General features: G+C 39.9%; 1 protein-coding gene across 2 annotated transcripts; it reads left to right on the top strand.

Annotated features, from left to right (window-relative positions):
- The first annotated feature begins 245 nt into the window (after positions 1-245).
- ets2 (ETS proto-oncogene 2, transcription factor) lies at positions 246-21,910 on the top strand. Of its 2 annotated transcripts, XM_016992462.2 has the most exons (11): positions 246-535; positions 2,577-2,813; positions 5,809-5,880; positions 10,640-10,760; positions 12,188-12,307; positions 12,697-12,897; positions 13,498-13,581; positions 14,187-14,429; positions 15,243-15,506; positions 20,096-20,214; positions 20,410-21,910. In XM_016992462.2, the coding sequence occupies exons 3-11, from the start codon at positions 5,809-5,811 to the stop codon at positions 20,623-20,625; spliced, it is 1,440 nt and encodes a 479-aa protein (XP_016847951.1). In that variant the 5' UTR covers positions 246-535; positions 2,577-2,813; the 3' UTR covers positions 20,626-21,910. The 2 variants fall into 2 exon arrangements, with proteins under 2 accessions (XP_016847951.1, XP_008105720.1); XM_008107513.3 differs by lacking the exon at positions 2,577-2,813.
- The last annotated feature ends 498 nt before the right edge of the window (positions 21,911-22,408 follow it).

The raw sequence follows: 22,408 nt of genomic DNA on the forward strand, positions 1-22,408 counted from the left end.
ATAAATAAATTCTAAGCAGAGGGTGGGTGCTTTGCGCGTTTCCCGCGCGAAAGCGAGGTGGGCTGGGTGGCCCTTGGGGTGCCCGCTTCCCCCTCCGGGCTGCTTCTCTGAGTCACGCCCAGGCATCTCCTCCTCCGCATTCGGGGACGGAGGGCAGGGCGCCGAGGCTTCTCGCGGAGGCTGGGCCGGGCTTAAGGCCGAGGCGAGCTCCTCCCTCCCTCCCTGCCTCTCCGCCCCTTCCCTCCAGAGCCAGGCGTGTCCTCGGCATTGGCAGTCGCTCCAGGGCCGCCAGAGAGACCGGCGGGAAGGCAGCAGCAGCAGGAGAAGGAGGAGAAGGACCTTCTCCCGAGCCTTTCCGCCTCCTTTGCCTCGGCCCTGGGCATCTGCTGCCGGCATTAGCGGGACCTCTCGCTGGGAATAACAGGCGTTGGGCTGCGGCGCAAGGAGCTGCCTTTGGGAAGGAGGCGTCGCTGCTTTTGGAGGCTTTCTCGGAAGGGGGCTTGCCTTTGGGGACTTCGGGCAACGCGGCGCCCAGGTGAGGCTCCTCGAGGGACAAGGCTGGCAAGGGAAAGGCCGGGAAGGAGCCCCGAGGCCGGGACTGGCCTTTGGGGAAGTCGGGGGACCCTTGGAAGAAGGCTGCGGGGCGCAAGAGGCTTCGGGAAAGGACATTTCAACCCACCCCCCCGCCCTTGAGGCACACACATATTGTTTTCCTCCCCCCCCCCCCCCCATCTGAGCCCATTGTCCTGCTAGCCAGGGTATGATCCAGAATAGAAACAAAGACACTACCGAATTCATGCAGTTTCATTCCACTTTAGTTGCCATGGCTCAATACCATGAAGTCCTGGGAATGGTCGTTTAGGGAGGCGTCCGTGCTCTTTGGCAGAGAAGGCTCAAGCCACAGTTTCCATGACTCTGCTGCTGCCTTCCTTCTACAGCAGGGCTTCTCCACCTGGGCTCCCCAGATGTTTTTGGCCTTCAACTCCCAGGAATCCTCACAGATGGTAAACTGGCTGGGATTTCTGGGAGTTGCAGGCCAAAAACATCTGGGGATCCCAGGTTGAGAACCACTGTTCGGCAGTGTAGACGTGGGCCCAAAGGAGTTGCCATTGGGTTGGGTTGGCAACCTTAACCCCTGGCCACCCCAGATGTGGTACTTTGGCCCCACACTGAGAAGAATGACACCTCTTTTGTGTCCTTTGTTGTTTTGGTGTCAGTCATGGCCTCCCTGACAAGCCAGAAGTCAGTCACCTCCAACAGATCTCTTTGCTTTTCTATTCCCTGGAGTTATTTCCAAGTGGAGCCTTTGGGATTCATCAGAAACAGCATGGACTGCTTAGGGAAAATCTCATTGAAATCAGGGGCCCGATGGTGGTGGTTTTCTAGTCCTTTTTCCTGTCTTTGGCACCACTTTGGGTAGAAATCAAGCCCTAAACATGTTTCAGTAATCTATGGTTTTAAAAATATTTTTGAACATGAGTTCCAAAAAGCAAGTCAGATCCATGTATTTCTGTCCTTTTCTATCATTTTGATGTTCTGTGTGAGTTATATAAAAAGGTGATGTAAATACTTCCCAGTGTTAGTATTATTTTTCTCATCAATCTGATAAATATCATACTCAGAACAACAAGGCCTCTGGGATGGTCACTTGTTGCAGTATATTTGTAGTTTGGTTACTGTTTGCTCCTCTTCTCTAAAGGAAGCATTTCTGCTTATAAGCCTTCGTTCGGTAAACACTTCCCTTTTGAAATTTAATTTAAGCTGCTCTATCCAAGCGGGGATGGTATTTGCACATGTTGCTTTGGATGCGGTGCTGTGATTGGAGGAAAGAAGGAGCTGTTGTGTAACTGTCAGATATTTTTTTCAAATCAAAAGGTATGGCTTCTTGCATAGCAGCTCACCCTTTTGTGTGGGCAGGCAGCTCATTTGCTTGCTAAGTACAGTGTTGCACACAGTCACATTTGCAACTCACATTCACATTGCATCGTCAACAGGGCATCTGAATGTGTTTGTCAGAAATTAGCTAGTGTAGTTCTATACTGGAAAACAGTATTGTGCCAGGAAATGATTTCATTTCTAGTGTTTAAAATGTCACCTGCTTTTAGTCTCCCTAATCACCATTTGGAGTGAGAAAGTCACATCTGCTTGTAAATAAACATTGGTCACAAATGGTTTTCTTATGTCTACAAGGAAAGTTACCAAATATTACTCAGTTTGTCAATAAAGTCTAAATCTTTTGTCGGATTGCGAACACACAATCTTTAGGGATAGGCCCTGTTTACTTGCAGTAAAACAGGTGATGCTGTCTAGCAGTGGAAGGCTGAGGCCTAACCTTTTCCATGAAATCTTATGCCGTAATACATTTGTTAATGATCAAGATGTTCCCTATCTTTTTAGGCCAATCTTGTGGAACTGTATGTTTCAGAATTCGTATTGCTTTTGCTTTTTTTCCCCATGGATCATTCATATATCATCTAACAGGGAGTGATTCTATTAGCTCACTGTATTTGTTCCTTTCCTTTGAAAAGGTGCAGCTCTTATATCAAAGCCTTTTTTTTTTTTGCTCCTTTTCGCAGGGCATTGCCAGTATATAAGAAATGAAAACACAGTATGTTGATCTTTGAAAGCCTCTAAAAGTTGGTTTCGACATGATTGAGAATGATCTGTATGCTTACAGGATTTCTAGTCACTTCCTTGGAAATCTAGTACCATAGATTACAGATGGCCTTACTGAGATATACTGCACTGTCTTCATGTGTTTTTAAGAACCTTATCTGCAAAATTAATGCAAAACCAATTAATCTGGAGTGGAGGTGAGGAGATGATTGCTCAAGAGATTAGTTGTCAATTCTTATTTAAATCTTACTGAGGAAAAAACCAGTTAATTGTTCTGCATTGTTATGTGGAAGGTAATCTTCACATTATCTGATTTTGGGGATTCTGTTAAACCTAGACATATAGATGGCTAAACTTTAGTTTTGGGAAATGTTGCAGTTGTGACTAGAGGTTAAACCTCATAGCCAGAGCCTGTTTTGCACTTAAATAAAAATAAGAAGATACTTATTTCACTTAAAAGGGAAATAAGAATCGTCAGAAAAAGCTATGGAACACTGCTTTTTAAAAAGTGCTGTCAATAGTTGAAAAAAAAAACTCATAACAATGGTATTTTAGAAGTAGAGGCAATTCTTGATCTCTCTTGTCCACATTCAGTTTTCAGCTTTTTCATATTTGAGAAGTGCAGTATACAACTCAGACTTCATTTCAGTACTGATTTCTTTTCTTTGTTTCTTTGTTTTCAGTCATTTGAATGGATCGTTTAGCAGTCATAAAACCAAAATGGCTTGTTAGGGTATTATTATTTGGGAATTTTACAAAATCAACTAGAGAAAGGCATGTGATGAAGGGAGAATGAAGAGGAATGAAAGATCACTCTTTACTTTTATAAACTGATTGGGAACACTACAGTAAAATGACAACAATTCTGTTTTCTTTTAAACTTGGTTTTTGTTAGGGAAATGCAATCAAATGAATACATTCATGCATGTGTTCAGAAAACTGGCAACAAAGACGAAGATAAGGCTTAATCCAGTTTAGTGGCAAAGCATTTGATAAAGCATTTGTACTCATTATAACAAATCAGCTACGCCCCATACATCTGCTTTCATGGCATTCTCTGGGAGCCTTGTATATTGACTGCACGTATTCAAGCCTTACCGCAATTCCATCAACTAGAGGTTTAAGAGAATTAGTCAAGAAACCTCACATTATTGTATTCCCAGCACTACTGAGAATCACTTCCCCCTACTGTACTGGAACCTGACTGAGAGCTTTTTAAACATCATCCTTTAAAGGGCTTGTAAAAATGGTGTACAGATGCCCAGCCTGAAAAGTTGTAGACATTGACTTTCAGTGTGTTAGCAGCTCAAGGAAATATACAGGATCCAAGTTTTCTGACCCAGACAGAGTGGACAAACACTGCAGAATTGATGCTGTTTGTCATCATTTTAACTGCTATGGCTCAATGTTATAAGATCAAAGGTGAGGCACCTGCGCTCTTTGGCAGAGAAGACTGTAGACTTCTCTGAGCCTACAGTATTGGCAGTTGGTTCTGTATATGGGCTGACCACCTAGACAGGTGAAAATCTTCTTTCAGCTTGGGTATGAATGAATGAATTTTATTGTTACAGTCACAAACCAAAAGTGTAAAACTTTAAAACATTGAAAACAGAGTTTGGGTAGGAATTGATACAGGCTAAATTAATCTAGGACTGGATTTCTGAAATTCAGTTGGTATCTTCACTTTGCCTTGTAGCTTTTGTAGGTCTGTTGTGGTTATTGGAGTAAATAAGGGTGGAATTAGAGTTTGCTTAACTGGAGAACCATAGATTGTATCTTACTTGTGGCTCAGAAAATCTGGAGCCAAGATTGATAAAAAGCATCTCCACCCTAAAGCATATGCCTTTAAGTAATGAGTAGCAATACTCAGATCTTTTCTATGGAAATTTAACCAATATGAGAAAGATATTGTTCCAATCAAAATACTGTGTGTGTGTGTGTGTTCTATATATTCAAGTTGCCTGTCGTCTTACGGTGACCTCATGAATTTCATGGTGTTTTCTTAGGCAAAGTATGCTCAGATGTGGTTTTGCCAATTCCTTCCTTTTAGGCCCCTTCTACACTGCCATATAAAATCTAGATTGTCAGCTGGATTATATGGCAGTGTAGATTCATATAATCCAGTTCAAAGCAGATAATGTGGATTATCTGCTTTGATAACCTGGATTCTATGGCAGTGTAGAAGGGGCCCTAGATGAACAATTATAATTTGCATAGAAGGGGCAAAAGATAACGAGAATGCAGGCTGAATAGAGCTAATAATTTACATATGTTTCCCAATTTGTTACAAATTCAAACTGTTGGGAGTTTCTAATTGGTTTTAAGAGATTGTCTTCCATAAAACTACTACTGAAAAGAAATTCTCCAAGGGCCCTTCTACACTGCCATATAATCCAGAATATCAAGGAAGATCCACATTGTCTACTTTGAATTGGAATATCGGAGACCACACTGCCATACGATCCAGTTCAAAGCAGAGAATTTGGATTTTATACAGCTGTGTAGAAGGCACCTTAAGCCCCTTCTTCCCTGCCCTGTATCCCAGGATCTGATCCCAGACTATCTGCTTTAAACTGGATTATATGAGTCTCCACTGCCAAATAATCTGGGATAAGTAGATAATCTGGGATCAGATCCTGGAATATAGAGGCAGTGTGGAAGGAGTCTATGACAAACTGTTCATAATGTCCATATGATGATTAGTTTAACTAGCAGTATCATTTTCAGGTATTTTAAACTCTTTCAGTCTAAAGACGTCAATCGATTCCAGTGATAGAAACGAAGGGGTCACTCTACATGTACTTACGTATTTGGATAGTAAATAGAAAGTACAGAGAAGATGAAATACAGCAACCCTATGAGATGCATTAGGTTGAGCTCCTGGGAAAGATGTTGAGTAGGTTGGGCAAAATTTGAACATTGCCTGTCTTCCAAATTCTTGAGAAATTCCCCACAATTTCAAGGAAGTTTCATGAGGTGGGGTATTGGACCTTAAATGTGGTGGTATTGTTGCTATAATTTTGTGCAACTGAAAGAACTAAATTTGCCTCAGTTTAATGTGGCACACTGTAATACCCATGAATGCCCTCTTTGTATGCTATAAAGGCCAAAAAGTGTAGGTATAAATGGAGACTGTGTGTCTTATTGTTTCTATCAATAAACAGTCCCTATGAATTTTGTTTTCTTGTTTAGATGAGTGACTTTGGACTCAAGAACATGGACCAAGTAGCACCTGTATGCAGTGCTTATAGAGGACTGCTCAAGGTAAGGCATTAATAAAATTCTCAATAATAGGTAGTTTAATCTTTGCACAAAGCATATCACTTGGATGCATTGCATTTGCAGGTAGTAGAGAGAGTATGCATTGTGGGAAAACTATTCCATCAGCAGCAATACTTTCCAGTCACTGTGAAAGGAAGGCTGCTTACCTAGTGAATTCAGTGAAACTATAAATGTTTTAAGATGCGAGAGAAAATAATAGTTAAAGAAATAGGTTTTTTAATTTGTTTATATACTAAAATCTGAATTCTAACCGGACATCTCAGTAAAAGAGTTGCATAAACTAAACACATTGCTGGAATAGCCAAAGGTTTAATATGGCAATGTTCAAGTTGTATTTGTATATGCAGTTGGATTTTATGTACACCAGAGTAGTATTTAATCGAGAGGATGTTAGACTTCAGTTTCCATCATCAGCATGATGGAGCCCTCGGTGGAGTAGTGGATTAAAGCCTTGTGACTTGAAGGTTGGGTTGCTGACCTGAAGGCTGCCAGGTTCGATTCCCACCCGGGGAGAGCACGGATGAGCTCCCTCGATCAGCTCCATCTCCAAGGATGATAAAAACATCAAAACATCTGGGCGTCCCCTGGGCAACGTCCTTGCAGACGGCCAATTCTCTCACACCACAAGCGACTCAGGTTGCTCCTGACACACAAAAAAAAAAAAAAACCAGCATGATGGGCAGCGTGACCACTGATCACATATGATGAGAAGTGTTATAAAGATACAGTAGATTCTCAGTTAACTGGAAATCAAGAAAATGGAACTCTCAAGCAACTGGCAAAAAGTGATACTTTATTATTATTATGTTTTTTTTAAAAAAATTATAATACAGTAAATCAGAAACTCTTGTTACATTAAGTTATATTTGTCTTTATTTGCCTTTAATTACTGTATTTCAATATTAATACAAGTCAATATAGAATTTGTGATATGGTATTGTATTAGTTAGGCCTATTTTTAATAGTAACTCTCAAAAAACCAGAAACTATTGGAAATTGCAACCTTCTTCAGTTATTTGTTATGTATATAATTCAGATTGCTTTCTGTATTGTATATGTGTATATTGGTATGCAGTTTTCCTTAACTCTTTGTTGTGGGAGAGGCTACAGACCATGTGATCAGAACTGGGATTGTTCAGGACTTAGACTCCATTTTAGATCTCAGACTCAGTTGGACTTTCAGACTATGAGATATGCTTTGAACTTTGGGTTGTTGGTTATACGAAAGATGTCCTGTGTTACCTACACAGAGAAACTACTTCAAATCTATTTGTAACTGGATTGATATGCAAAGTGCCTATATGCTGAATACATGAAGTTTGTGAATAAATCAACTATGTTACTTTAAAAGATGTTACTATGCTACTTTTAAAGACGTCTACTTCTTTTTGTCTCTTGAGAGCATCATTTAAAGGCAAATATATTTCAAGGGAGATGTTTCTGGGCAACTAAAAGAACATTCCTGAAACTCTAATATATATGTGTGTGTGTATTTTGTGCATTGGCATATCTTTGTCTCTAACAGTTCAAAGTGATAACTAGGTACATCAGTTTAACAGCTGAGAAACCTAATTGTCTTGCATAAATGCCATTTTCCCAAAAGGTTATGGCACAATTTTAAAAAAGATTTTGACTTCTGATAAGGTCAGGTCATGCCTTTCCAAATATCATAAAATCTCCAGAAGGTTAAGGAAATTTCCATCTTCCAAAATAAACTATTTTTTATCCCGCATCTACAATCCCCATGGGTGCTGGTTAACTGAGAGTCCACTGTATATACAAAATGTTAACTTATAGTTTAAAAACTCAGCTTTGTCTACTTTTGGCATGCATTGACATGATAACGTTATCTATTAAAATCCCACTATGGTTTCTGTGGTTCACAACTTTGGATTCTTGTCAGTGCTACTTAAAACTCAAAATGTCCAAGGCACTGTTTGCAGAATGTTTTGCAGAAATTGCCCTAACTTAGTAAGAACTTGTGAAGAGGTTGTATTTCCCCTTAGGCCAGCCACATAATAATATAAATGTAGGCCTTGTAATAGATGCTTATTAACCTGGGCTGTGTTGTACACTACGCTCGCTGGCCTGGCCATGTGACAAAGCATATTAGAGGCATAATGGTTGACTCATATCAGCCTTTGGGGCACAGTTCCATCATTGTATGGCTGTTCCCAGTATTTCAGGATTTCTCAATGAGTGCTATTTTCCACTACTCTTTAGCAATTTTGGCACAGAAAATGAAATTGTGTTGCTCATGAGTTTGGTAGGCTTTCATGCATGCAGCTATTCAACAGACTCACTATACAGTTTAGTTTCATGTTTTAAAAATGCAGCTTAATGTTTAAAGTACAGTGTCCCTTTTACTCATCCATATAAAGCTACATTTTTTCCAGTGACTCAGTGTAAGGGTCACTTATTTATACAAAACACAGGAGTTTCCAGATTATGTTGAAAGAGCTTGGCCTTTCCCCTAGGTACTGGTGATGACTCATATCTTTTATCTAATAACACTGGGGAAGGGGGGGGGCTATCGTGTGAGAAGGCTAGACAGCTGGCTTATAATTAATCTGATGTAACCATTAATCAAGAGAGTTTGGGATCCTTAATGTTGTAGTTTTTATGCCTATATATGAACAGTTTCTTTGTCCTGGGATAAATCATTTTGACTACATTACGTTTAGAGTTTCTACTCCTGAAATCAACCATTAGAGATCCTTATCTGAGAAATATATTTTATTCATGTCACCACCTCCATGATCTTTCTTCAAAGAAGGTGGGGAGTCGGTACAAAACATCCTGAATTGGCAAACAATTCTTGAAATGCTGCTGTCATCACAAAGAAAAACAATGCAGCATGAAACAGTCCTATACTTGCATACCTGATAGTAATCCTCTTCAAACTCAGAGAAGCTTACTTGAATAAGCAAGCATGTATGGAGTTACATTGTAAAAGGTTTTTAACAGGGGAACACACATAGTATCGGTTGAAAGTCAAACACATTTTTCTTGGTAAAGCCACTTAAACCATTAGCCTCCTAACACGCTACTTACATCTGTTTTTAAACAAATTAGAAAGTAACTTTAATCCTTTCTCTCAATGGTCCTAGGACTGCAACAAAGATTGTATTGCTGTCTTTTTCCTCCTTGTGTGTCTTAAGTTTTGTTTAACGATATTTTACAAACATGTGGCACATCTGTATTAGACATGTTACTGTGCACACAGGTCTTTCTGTGTTCTGATACATTTGTTTGTAAAACATCTGTTTGATTTTTTTTAAAGAAAACAAATACTTTAAGTATTTATATGTTTTTAAATTTTGTATAATTTTTTTATTAAGTATTGTTAACTGTTTTAAATGCGTTGCTTGATTTTATTGAATTTTGCCAATTCTGTAAGCCGCCTTGAGTCCCCTTGGGTGAGAAAGGTGGGGTAGAAATGTAAATAAATAAATACATTTATAGGTTGAGGTTTTAATTACAATACAGTCCCTGTATCCATGGGGCATATATTCTAGGACTTTGCATGGATATGCAAAATCATGAGTGATAGGGAACCCTATTGAGCAAACAACATCTGGTGGAGTCACATTAGAGGACCTAGGAAATGCCTAGAGGGGATATATTTTGTCAGAAAGGAACTGTGGGTACGGGTCCCACAGATCGTACTGTATTCCTGCATGGCAGAGTTTAAACTCAATGGCATTTGTGGTCTCTTCCAGATCTATGACATTAATTGGCCAAAATGGCCATGGTCTCCAAAAGCAATGGTTCCGAACCTTTGGTCCTCCAGGTGTTTCAACTTTAGCTCCCATAATTCCTAACAGCTGGGATTTCTGGAAGTTGAAGTCCAAAACAACTGGAGGATCAGAGGTTGGGCACTACTGTCATAGAGCGTTCTTACCCACATGTACCCCATCAGGTTTCAGGTTCTATTAGTAGAAACTAATAAAAATGCACACGAGACTTGGTCAACTTACAGTAAGTCTCCTATTGTATGCATATTCACTCACTATAAGGACTTAATGCAGTATTGTAATTATGAGAGCACTGAGACTTTTAGTAAAATTGGTTTATTATTAGTGTTTGTAAAATAAGACTTTAGATACAATATACTTATTCTAAGCCACTTTCAACCCCATTCTGGGAGAAAAGCAGAGTTCAAATCAAATATAAAAATAATGCATACTGATTTGAATAAAAAAAATACCCTTCAACACCCTAGATTTGTATGTGAGGAATTTCTCAACTAAACTATGGAGTTTTAAGGGAACCATCAAATCTTTGTATGTGTTTGGCATTATGGAAAATATATAGTTATGTGAAAAGTCTTCTTAATACAGAACATCAATGTTAGAATTCCTTAATGGTGATTTGTATAAATATATTGCACAGATTTTTCAAAATATGTTAGAAAATTATCCCTGTGCTAACTAGTAAATGTAATTTAATTCAGAGTATTATGTGGTGTGGTGGTCTAAGCATTGGACTCTGACTCCAGAGGCCAGGGTTGAATCCCAGCTCAGCCATGGAAATGCACTAGATGACCTTGGACATGTCACCTTCTCTCAGGTTCAGAGAATGGCCTTCTGAATAAATTTTATGAAGAAAATGCTGTAACAGGTTCACCTTAGGGTCACCATAAGCTGGAAACAACAATCATATTCCACTTTTTCAGAAGGTATTAAAGTTGTATTGATGTCCTAAAATATATTAAATTGTATTTTTTCTTTATTTTCAGCGGCAGCCTGCGTTTGATAGCTTTGAAGGTGCAAACTCTCTATTCATGGGATACTTTCCCTCCTTAAATGAAGATCAGACACTTCAGGAAGTGCCCACAGGCCTTGACTCTATTTCTTATGGTAAATACTAGTTTAATAAACATATCAGATCAGATGGTTAAACTAGGTTATTGGAACATATTGGAACCCTAAGTCCCTCTAAGTCAGTGGTTCTCAACCTGTGCTCCCCAGATGTTTTGACCTTCAACTCTCAGAAACCCCAACAGCTGGTAAACTAGCTGGGATTTCTGGGAGTTGTAGGCCAAAACACGTGGGGACCCACAGGTTGAGAACCACTGCTCTAAGCTTAGAACCATAACTCGTAAGTCATAAGGAATTGAACACGAATTGGCAGGGAACTCAGAGCTTCTACCAGTGTATAGCATCCATTCACAAGTGTCAGCAGGAAATGTCTTGATAGAACATATACTTCCTATAATCAATGTCATCTCATCACTCATTCAAAATACGATTAGATGGGCATCTCATCTTACTTGTGCTTGTGGCTCCCTCACAAAATGCATTCATTGATTGACTCCATCAATTGAAATCCATAGGGATGCCATTCCAAACAAAGGAAAATTATAGATTAGATCAGAACTTGGAAAGTTTTTTTTGTAACTGAAATTCCAAGAATCTCATCAGCGTCTAAGAACTCACTAAAGTCAACCATATTTTGATTGTGCAAAAGAATCTTGTAACCCCTTTGAGACTGAGAGAAAAAGTGGCATCAGCTGTTATAGGCTTAAGTTTAATTCATAAGATGCAGAAGCATGTCTCTATGTCTTTGAATTATACCAAATTTTAATTAGTTCATTTTAAATGCCAGTACAGCAGTCAGCGAACATTTCTGGTCAAATTGGCTAGGTGTTTAGCCAAGCCTCATTTTCAACTTTAAAATTATGGATGAAAGCATATACCAAGGAAAATCTAGTGATTTAAAAATGATTACAATTCTTTATAAGAAAGGCAAACACTTTTTATCATAGAAAGTATATTGAATTAAAGTAATCAGGAATGAAGGCAGCAGTCCTTTCCTGAAGAATGGCAAAGTTACAGAACAATGTACAAGTAACTGCTGGGTTTATATAAATCAACCTGACCCTGTCTTCTTTTAAAGTTTTTCCGGTACTGAAGTGTTTATTTGCCACTTGCAAAGCAAAATAGCCTTCCTAAAATATGCTGTTTGGCTGTAGTCATTTATCTGGTGATAGGTTTGAAGGATAGGTTCACAAAGCAGCATGAATATTTCAACTACTCTCACTCATCAGCTACCATTCTATTGGATTTATAAACAGATGAAGCAAGTTACAGTTTAGGGCCTCATTTTATGATGCATCTGTAAATACTTGCCCATCAGACACACTCAAAGACAACAAAAAATCTCTTAAAATAATTCATAATTTGGTGGTAGTGTGGTGGGTAATACTATTCAACTTGACATAATATAACCTCCCAGCATATCTCAATTGACCATGTTTATAACATTCAATTTTTTTTCTTTTCAGAATCAAATAACTGTGAGTTGCCCCTCTTAACTCCAAGCAGTAAAGCGGTGATGAGTCAAGCTTTAAAAGCAACTTTCAGTGGTTTTACCAAGGAACAGCGCAGATTGGGCATCCCAAGCAGTAAGTATGTTTTCTTTCTAGTGTACAAGTTTATGCAGATTGAACAGGAGTGAAAATGAGAGTTTTTGCCATGTAGGCCCGATTTCCTAAACCTGTTGGCCTGACTCTAATGTGAATAAACCCATCGAATCAATAAGTATTGAGTTACCAAGTCCCCATTGATTTCTTTTCAAGTTGGGATTATTGTCTTGAGAGCATCACTTGCTAGTAATCTTTGTTTATTTGGGTGGGATTCAAACAATTATATTTAGGCTTGTTGCCTGAATTGCTTTACTAGAAGCTTCTCCGAAGTATATGAAATCATATAGGGAAAAGGGGTAGCAATAAGCTTCAGTATTTGCTGTAGGAAATTTCCCTTCTAATGTTAATTGTTCCCTTACTCCCTACAGATCCATGGTTATGGACCCAGCATCAAGTGTATCAATGGCTTCTCTGGGCTACAAATGAATTTAGTTTGACAAATGTAAACTTTGAAAGGTTTGCCATGAATGGTCAAGAGTTATGCAACCTGGGAAAGGAGCATTTCTTAGAACTGGCACCTGATTATGTGGGTGATATTCTTTGGGAACATTTGGAGCAGATGATAAAAGGTAAATTGCAAAGCCAAAGTGATGTTTTAACATTTATGTGGATAAGCCTTTAAAGGTTTTACAAATATTGGAAACTTAATCAAATATCAGAGGGCAATGTTGACATTTGTTAGATTCTTTATCAAAAGGTCCAGGAATGTGGCCGCCTTTCTTTTTGATACATCTTTTATAATCCTTTATGCCAAATTCCAAAGCCATAGTGTGGAAATTTCTGTGTGCTTTCTATTTGAACAGACCATGGATTGGATCTGAACCTAGCTATGACTTATGTTTGTACACAAATATGACTACTTTAAATCCCATTTAGTTTAAAGAGTATGATCATAAGTATGACCAAGTTGGGATTCTAACTCACATGTATTCAAAAGAGAGCATTAGTAATATATATTAATTCCTGTGATACAAGTGGAAAGCTAAGAGAATGCTTAAGTGTTCATTTAGATTTCAGACCATTAAAATATATATTTGTGTGATAACATTGGACAAGAGAAAGTTCAGTTATAATGTATAATTATAACAAATACATGACGTATTGCATAACATGTCAAAGCAAATTCTCCTAAGCAATTGTAATTCAAACAATGTTTGGTTTGTTCATAGACAATGAAGAAAAACCACAGGAACAATATGTAGAAAATTCCCATCTCACTTCATCTCCACACTGGGTCAACAACAACACATTAGGTAAGCTTTTTAATTAGGCAAATTGTCTTTACTCAAATAAGTAAAAACTGAACAGAGATGTATAATTTAATACAATTTAATAATCTGAATATGGTGATTTAAATCATTGGCAAAAGACATAAATTGAATCAATTCAAATTACTGTTTTTTGAAAGTTGTGGGAATTGTTAAAGCAAATATGGGAACCTTTGGCCCTCCAGCTGTTTTAGATAAATCTTCCAGAGCATTAGCTGTGTTATGAGTGGAATTGATGGAAACTGTAGGGCAGACTATTTGGGGTGACAAAATTCCCTAATATTAATGCAAGTGCTCACAAAACCAAGAAGAAGTACCAGGCTGATTACATCTATATTTCATCTGATCTGCAGTTTCAAAAACTTATTAGTTATGAACCATAGTAATTTGAAGAAAACATTAGTGTCTTTGTGTGGCAAAGATTGATACCAGTGAGATTTTCTCCACTTAATGCTTAAAAATAAATGGCAAATATTTGCAATAATTTTAGGCCCACATATGTATTCCTCTATTTGGGAAGGAGCTACCATTCTAGAGTCCGTAAGAAGAACTGTTGACTGAAAATCAAATTGCATTTTTTGTGTTTTTAGGTACTGACATTGATCAATCCCAGTACTGTGCTCAAGTACCCAGCTATCCAAAAACCTTAAGCTATCCAAAAACCAGCCTTCTAAGTGACTTATGCCAGACATCAACTGGACAAAATCTTATTAACTTGAAGCAAGAATATCAGATGTTTCCTAAAGCACAGCTAGAAACAGTCGGCATGAATTATTGCTCCATGAGTCAGGACTTTGCAAGAAACAGCCTGAACATGCTGTTGGATAACTCAAGTAAGTATATGCACTCTGATCATAATGCTGTTTAAAGTATAATTTAGGGATTTTAAGATAGATGTCCCTAACATAACAAAGCAATTGTCATTTGCTTAAGTAATTCTACATTCAGATTCCCAGTCTTCTTGTAGAGCGCAGCAGATCATGTCATATCTTGTTACTGAGATACAACACACTAGTTTTTATCTGTGGAGAATTGCTAGTGTTTTAAAAATAAGTTTCAATAAAGTCCAGTTCGGTTTGTAAAAAAAAAGGACAAAGGGTTACATTCACTACAGTGGGCCTTAAGTTTGATTTCAGGACGATCCCCAGCCCTTTAGTACCAAAATCCATGGATGCTAAATTCCCACTTTATAAAATGGGGTGGTAAAATGGCGTCACTTATATAAGATGGCAATATTAAGCTTTGCTTTTGAATTTTTTTAAATTTGTATTTTAAATGGTAGAATCTGTAGATAAAGAGGGCTGACTATATAGTTTTGTAATAAAGTAGAAATTAATGTTTTATTCAAACTAATGCTAACCAGAACTGGTCTGTTGAGCAACCATTCTAAATTACAGTACATTGTATCCCTAGTAAAGTATGTTCTTTCTAATTTAATTGTTGAGAGGGCCACCATCATGGTAAATAAATTAGCATGAAATATGGTAATCATGTGGTCCTCTAGATGCTATTGGATTGCATTTCCCAGCATTTCTCACTGCTTGTTCTGCTCTGTAATTAATAATGTTATTAATAATTAAAATATCAACAAAACCTCCAAAATAAGTGAACTTGTATTTATGGTGCTTTCCCAATTTTCCATTCAGGTAAACGTAAAGAACTTGATTCGAGTGACAGTGGCACAGAAAGTTATGAGAGCTCAGACTCATTGCTACAGTCTTGGAACAGCCAGTCCTCCTTATCAGACGTTCAACGTGTGCCATCCTATGAGAGTTTTGAAGATGACTGCAGCCCGTCACTGTGTCTAAATAAGCCCACAATGTCTTTTAAAGACTACATACAAGAAAGGAGTGACCCTGTGGAGCAAGGAAAACCAGTTATACCAGCAGCAATTCTAGCAGGATTTACAGGTAAATCTTTATCTTTCTGCCTGTAAGGCAGTAAAAGAAAATCCCACTGTCCAGAGAATTGGAATACTATTTTTGGTTGGTTAGTTTGTTGGTTTTTGAATTCCCATCTTCCAGTATCCACTTCTGGTGTTTGACAAACAATTAATTTTCCAACTTCTGCCAATATCTCATAAAGAAGGTGCATATTAAGTAAAAGTTACAGCAAAGTAAGCTGCCTTTAGCACATCTGGCTAATTTGGAGTTTAAATTTTGCATTTATTGTCAGAACAAAGATTAAAGCAGTGGTTCTCAACCTATGGGTCCCCAGGTATTTTGGCTATCCCTCCCAGAAATCCTAGCCAGTTCATCAGCTGTTAGGATTTCTGGTAGTTGAAAGCTAAAACATTTGGGGACCCACAGGTTGTGAACCACTGAATTAAAGTCTAGATTGTTACAGAGAATTCTCTGTATATGAAAGTCAAGTAAAAAATCACAGTTTGGCAATTGTGTTGTCCTGTTACTTTCTGAAATCATAGTTTCAGATAAAGTTTCTTCAGTTGGAATGAGCATTGAAATGGAACTCCATGGTATTGCAACTTATAAACACCAGCTGAGAGTGAAAGAAATTGGGAAGCCATTATAAACCATTGTGGTGTTTTTTAAACTCAGAAATTCTAGTAAATTCCTGTAATAATAATAATAATAATAATAATAATAATAATAATAATAATAATAATTTTATTCTTATATCCCGCCCCATCTCCCCGAGGGGACTCGGGGCGGCTCACAGCAATAATAAAAACAGTGACAAATTACACATTATAAAATCAAACATAAAAAGCAGTCATACAATCAATACATACATCACATGTTAAAAACAAAGAGATAAAACAGTTCTAGGCCGAAATAGAGGGCTTCTGTAGCTTCGAGGCAGAAGTACTCAGCAAGGTATCAATAATCATGGCAGAACACTCTCTAATTAAATTAAATGGGCAGACAAATCAACCCCCAAAAATTAGTCGTCGAAGGCCCTCTGGAAAAGCCAGGTTTTAAGGCTTTTTCGAAAGGCAAGGAGGGTGGGGGCCTGTCTAATCTCCCTCGGGAGTGAGTTCCAAAGGCGGGGGGCCACAGCGGAGAAGGCCCTCTCTCTCGTCCCCACCAGCCGCAACTGCGAAGGTGGTGGGAGCGAGAGGAGGGCCTCCCCCGAAGAGCGAAGAGATCGTGCAGGTTCAGGGGGATCGTGCAGGGGGAGATGCGGTCTCTAAGGTAGGTGGGTCCCAAACCGTTTAGGGCTTTGTAGGTGATAACCTGCACCTTGAATTGGGCCCGGAAAACAAACGGCAGCCAATGGAGCTCCTTAAACAGAGGCGTAGAACGCGCCCTGTAGTTTGCTCCTGTTAGAAGCCTGGCTGCCGAGCGCTGAACTAATTGCAATTTCCGGGCCGTCTTCAAAGGCAGCCCCACGTAGAGTGCATTGCAATAATCCAGTCTAGAGGTAACTAAGGCGTGGACCACCGTAGTCAGATCAGACTTCTCGAGGTATGGTCGCAGCTGGCGCACAAGTTTTAATTATGCAAAGGCCCTCCCGGCCACAGCCAACACCTGGGCCTCAAGCGTCAGCCCCGAATCCAGGAGGATCCCCAAGCTGCGGACCTGCGCCTTCAGGGGGAGTGCAACCCCGTCAAGCACAGGTTGCCACCCAATACCCCAATCAGACATACGACTGACTTGGAGGACCTCTGTCTTGTCAGGATTAAGTCTCAGCTTGTTCACCCTCATCCAGGCCAACACAGCGGCCAGGCACTGGTCCAGAATCCGAGGGGCTTTATACTATGTATAAACTTTTACTCCTGACAAATTCTGGTACAAGGTTTAGCCTTTTAACCAGGGGTCCCCAAACTTTTTAAACTGGGGGCCAGTTTAATGTCCCTCAGACTGTTGGAGGGCCGGACTATAGTTTTTTAAAAAACTACGAACAAATGTATATGCACACTGCACATATCTTATGAGCCTGCTTTTGGCTAATAAGATGGTCAATGTCTGGTTCCATATTTGATCCCCCAGGCAGGAATCAGCCAGGCCTCAAAGCTGCAAGGCTTTTCAATATTAATCAAGGTGGTCAATTGAAACATTCACATTGGCCTTTAACAGAGAAGAGTTTTTTTCTCCCACCCTGGACCTTCCACAGATATATAAACCTTCCTTGCCTAGTTTCCAACAGACCTCACAGCTTCAAAGAAATTTAGCAATGTGTTTCCTTTAGGAATACTGCTGTATGACTACTATTACAACAGCAGCAGCAGCAACAACAACAAATACTAATAATAGTATTTTAAATGTATGATAAAGCTCAACTCACTATTTCTCTTTTTTCAGAGGCCCCTTCCACACAGCCCTATATCCCAGAATATCAAGGCAGAAAATCCCACATTATCTGAGTGTGGACTCAGATAACCCAGTTCAAAGCAGATATTGTGGGATTTTCTGCCTTGATATTTTGGAATATAGGGCTGTGTGGAAGGGCCTGTAATATGTGAAGAAAGGTGACTTAGGCCCCTTCCACACAGCTGTATAAAATCCCACATTATTTGCTTTGAACTGGGTTATATGCCAGTGTGGACCCAGATAACCCAGTTCAAAGCAGATATTGTGGATTATCTGCCTTGATATTGTGGGTCACATGGCTGTGTGGAAGGGCCCTTAGTGGCTAAATGCATTGCGTAATTATAGCAGAGTGATGTCACTTTACCTGCCTTGGTTCCATCCTATGAAACACTGGGATCTATAGTTTGGTTTATAACCATTTCCCATGTTGATCACCTTTGCCTGGACACCTCCACTGTGTCAATATACTGCATTTCCTGGATTGACTTACTAGAAGCAGCTTTGTTTAACCCAGTCTGGGAAAGACGCCTGTGGCTTTTGTGGCTTTCCCCCAAAAGTTTGATTTCATATTATTTTGTTTTATCCTATTTTCCCTTGCAGTTTTTATATTAATTTTCAACTTTTAATTTCCTCTTAATCTATTGCAGTGTGGGAGGAGAATTGTATAATTATGTTATACAACCAATTTTAAATTACTTTATAGCAATTTTTGACATGCTAAATGCCCCTAGTTGATTCCTGTCTGATATGGGTTGAAATTCTGTGTTCTTCTTGAATTGGAAGGCTTTTAGTGATTGTTAGGAAAGGTTGTTGTGAGTTTTACAGCCTGTCTGGCTATGCTCCAGAAGCATTCTCCCCTGACATTTCACCCACATCTATGGCAGGCATCCTCAGAGCCTCTGAGGATGCCTGCCATAGATGTGGGTGAAATGTCAGGACAGAATGCTTCTGGAGCATGGCCAGACAGCCCGGAAAACTCACAGCAGCCCAGTGATCCCAGCCATGAAAGCCTTCAAAACAATGTTTGTCTTGATGACTGAAGCAGCGGGTGGGGGAGGGACTTAGGGGCCCAATCGCCATTCTCCTTTTCCTCTCCTTTCTTCCTCATCTTCCAAAGCGGCGGGCAGAGGAGGGCCCGCTCGTCGTTGTCCTCCTATTCCTATTCCTCTCCTGCCTTCTCTTCCAAAGCGATGGTGGAGGCTGCTTCGGGAGAAGAGGAAGGAAGGCGAGGAAAAGGAGGAGAGCGAGCAGGTCCTAAAGTCCCTCCTCCGCTCGCCTGCTGCCAAGCCAGCAGAAGCAGCACCGCTTAAGAAGAAGCAGTACAGTAGCAGCAGCAGCCTTCCTCCTCTTGGCTGTTCCTCCCTCCCGCCCAGGGTAGGCCGCGGGCCGGATAGATGGCCTCAGAGGGCCTCATGTGGCCCGCGGGCCTTAGTTTGGGGACCCCTGCTTTTAACAGTAATATGTGTAGTATTCTACTATTCTAAGTGGTATTTTTCATGTACAGTGTTCCCCCGCTACTTTGCGGTTGGCTTATTACAGATTTCCTGTTTCGCAGGAAAAATGATTTTTTATTTATTTACCCTGCTGCTTCTCCTCAGGGCTGCCTCTTCCAGGGAAGAAGGAATGCCGCTCCGCTCGGTGAGTGAGCGAGGGTGGGTGGGTGAGAGAGTGAGGGTATGCGGCAGCGGCAGAAGAAGAGTGTGGAAGAGGCGGCCAGGCTCCTCTTCTTCCGCTGCTCCAACTGGCCATGCCAGGAAACGTGGAGGATCGGAAGAGAGAGTGGGACAAGTGGAGGACTCCGCCTCATCTTCCAAGTCCTCCACGTTTCCCGGCATGGCCGGCTGGAGCAGCAGCAGAAGAGGAGTCTGGCCGCCTCTTCCAGGCTCTTCTGCCGCTGCTGCCACCCACCCTCACTCTCACCCACCCTCCCTCCCTCACTCACTGAGTGGAGCGGCATTCTTTCTTATCTGGTAAAGGCAGCCAGAGCAACATGGCAGGGCCGAAGCAAGGGAGCAGCCCTGAGGAGGAGAAGCAGCAGCAATGGGGTAAATAAAATAATGTATAAATATTAAAATTAAAATAGCGTCCCTACTTGTATCGTGGGTGGTCCTGGAATGTAGCCCCTGCGATAAGTGAGGGAACACTGTACATGTTGTGCATGCATGTGTGTGAGAGAGACAGAGGGAATGAGTTATGCTTTGACAACCTTCTCTTGATCTTTACAGGCAGTGGGCCTATACAGCTGTGGCAATTCCTTCTAGAACTATTAACTGACAAATCATGTCAGTCATTCATTAGCTGGACTGGGGATGGATGGGAGTTCAAACTTGCTGACCCAGATGAGGTGAGTAGTTCAGTTGTTATGGCTAAAAATCCTATTCTCAAAGCCTGAAAGACGAACCTTTCCAAGCTCTGCCCATTCTTATATGGGACTGTCAAGCAGCTACAATCTACCATAGCACTTAAAATCAGCTAATTGATTCTCTTGTCAAATACTTGACTAAAATAACTCTGTTTTCCCCCACTGTTTTGGCTTAAGGTTGCACGGCGATGGGGCCGAAGGAAAAACAAGCCCAAAATGAACTATGAGAAGCTTAGCCGTGGCCTGCGCTATTACTATGACAAAAACATTATTCACAAGACTTCAGGGAAACGCTATGTATACCGTTTTGTGTGCGACCTACAGAACCTGTTGGGATATACAGCAGAAGAGCTGCATGCAATGCTAGGAGTACAGCCGGACACAGAGGACTGAGACAGCCTGGTGATATTGATGCAAAATGCAAGAATGCATGAACTGTGAATGGAACCTTCTGCACCAGTCATTGGTTTGATCCTCTGGCTGTTTAGGGGGGTGCACTGTTAACCACCTTAAAGAAGTGCTTTTGTTCTTGTGGAAGGAAAGAAATGGCCTTATTCTTGGGCGCTCTGGCTACGTCTGTCCTCTTGAACAGCATTGAGGTCAGCACCGTTCCCAGCTGTAATCTGAACCTGTGAAAGTGTCTGAGGGCTTGTTCTCTGTGTTGTGTACACCGCCGTATCATTAAGGGTGTTTACTCCCTACCAAAGGCTGATAGCCATTGGCATTTCTATCACAAAAAAGAAATTCTCCTAAAATAGCAGCCTTGCAGATGTCAACATGTTGTGGTGTGTGCGCTTATAACAGAAAGGGTGAGCTGTCTTTCAAGTAATACAAGTGCTGAAGTGAATTTTCAATGGGCATTCTTTCAAATAACGTGTTTTACTACTTGATGCCAACAGACAGGTTGCATAACCCTGGAACCAGGTGGAGCAATGACAGGTGTTCCTCACAGGGATGGAGGAATTCATACTGTTTCAGACATCTACATATGTCTGTGTGTGTATAATATGCATATGTGTATTTGTAAGCATGTTTGTACAATTTCCTGACAATTTATGCTTCTATTTAATAGTTATTATATACTGTAATTTAAGCTCATGTAAGCATTTGAAAGAGAAAGAAAGCAAATGTTTCATTTTGAAACAGTAGCATCTGGAAGAATTTACTCTGTGGAAGGAGTTAATGAGATACAATAGAATAGGCACATGCCAAGTGCCATTGTTGTACAAAATGGTGTGGTCACAGCTACCAAACTCTGGAAGCATTTTTTTCACAATCGACTAATAGTGCAGTCTACAGCATAAAGGCTCAGTTTGACTCTCTTCTCCCCTGCAATGAAATTGAAAATGCTAATATTGTTTAAAAATTATTTATTGATGGGTTTTCCCATGCATGCCCTTTAAAATGTATATACAATCTTTATTTTTCTCTCATTCCACTATTTCCCACCCTCTTTCCCTCACCTAGAATTATCTTAATTAAAATATGGATTCTATTTTTGGTAATGTTTCTGACACCATTTCAGTGATTTAGAGAAAGATGTGTAGCAGCTATTTTTACTGCCAAAAAGTTCACTGGAAATGTGATTTGTATGACTATTTTTTAATCTGAGTTTGATGTAAATGTACAGTGTGAGGTTTAAAGGTACCAAATTTTATTAAAACCTCTTGAACAAAGATCAGGAGCTGTGAATGTTTGTTTACAATTTCTCAGCTGTCTTCAAATTTCTTCATCTGCTGATGCAGTTTTAAGTTTCTGATAAGGTGATAAGAGATGATAATATCTTCTTGCAAATGCCAAAATAATGAGGCTGATCCAACATTGTATGGATAGTTGATGGAGGCAGAAAGTACCTACATCTGTGCCTTACTTGGGTAGATTTGATGCTTCCATTGAACAGAATGGGCAATAACTGAAAAGATTATATAATCTAGAGTATAATCCTTAAATTCTTCACTATGAAATTGTTTTGAATTAGACTTTGAAAGGAAAGCACTTCTTTGATTTTGTGTTAATTACTGCAGGAACTTTGCAGAATAATTCAAAAATGTATTAAAATTTTCATGTGAAACGTGTTAAATGGACCCAAAGCATCAGCATTTGCTACAGTTCCTATGAATGGCCTCTCTTTGTTTGCATAAATGAACCCCCCCCCCCCCCCAGTGGATCCTATATT

Source organism: Anolis carolinensis, chromosome 3 (assembly GCF_035594765.1).
Source record: "Anolis carolinensis isolate JA03-04 chromosome 3, rAnoCar3.1.pri, whole genome shotgun sequence".
NCBI classification, from domain to species: domain Eukaryota; kingdom Metazoa; phylum Chordata; class Lepidosauria; order Squamata; family Dactyloidae; genus Anolis; species Anolis carolinensis.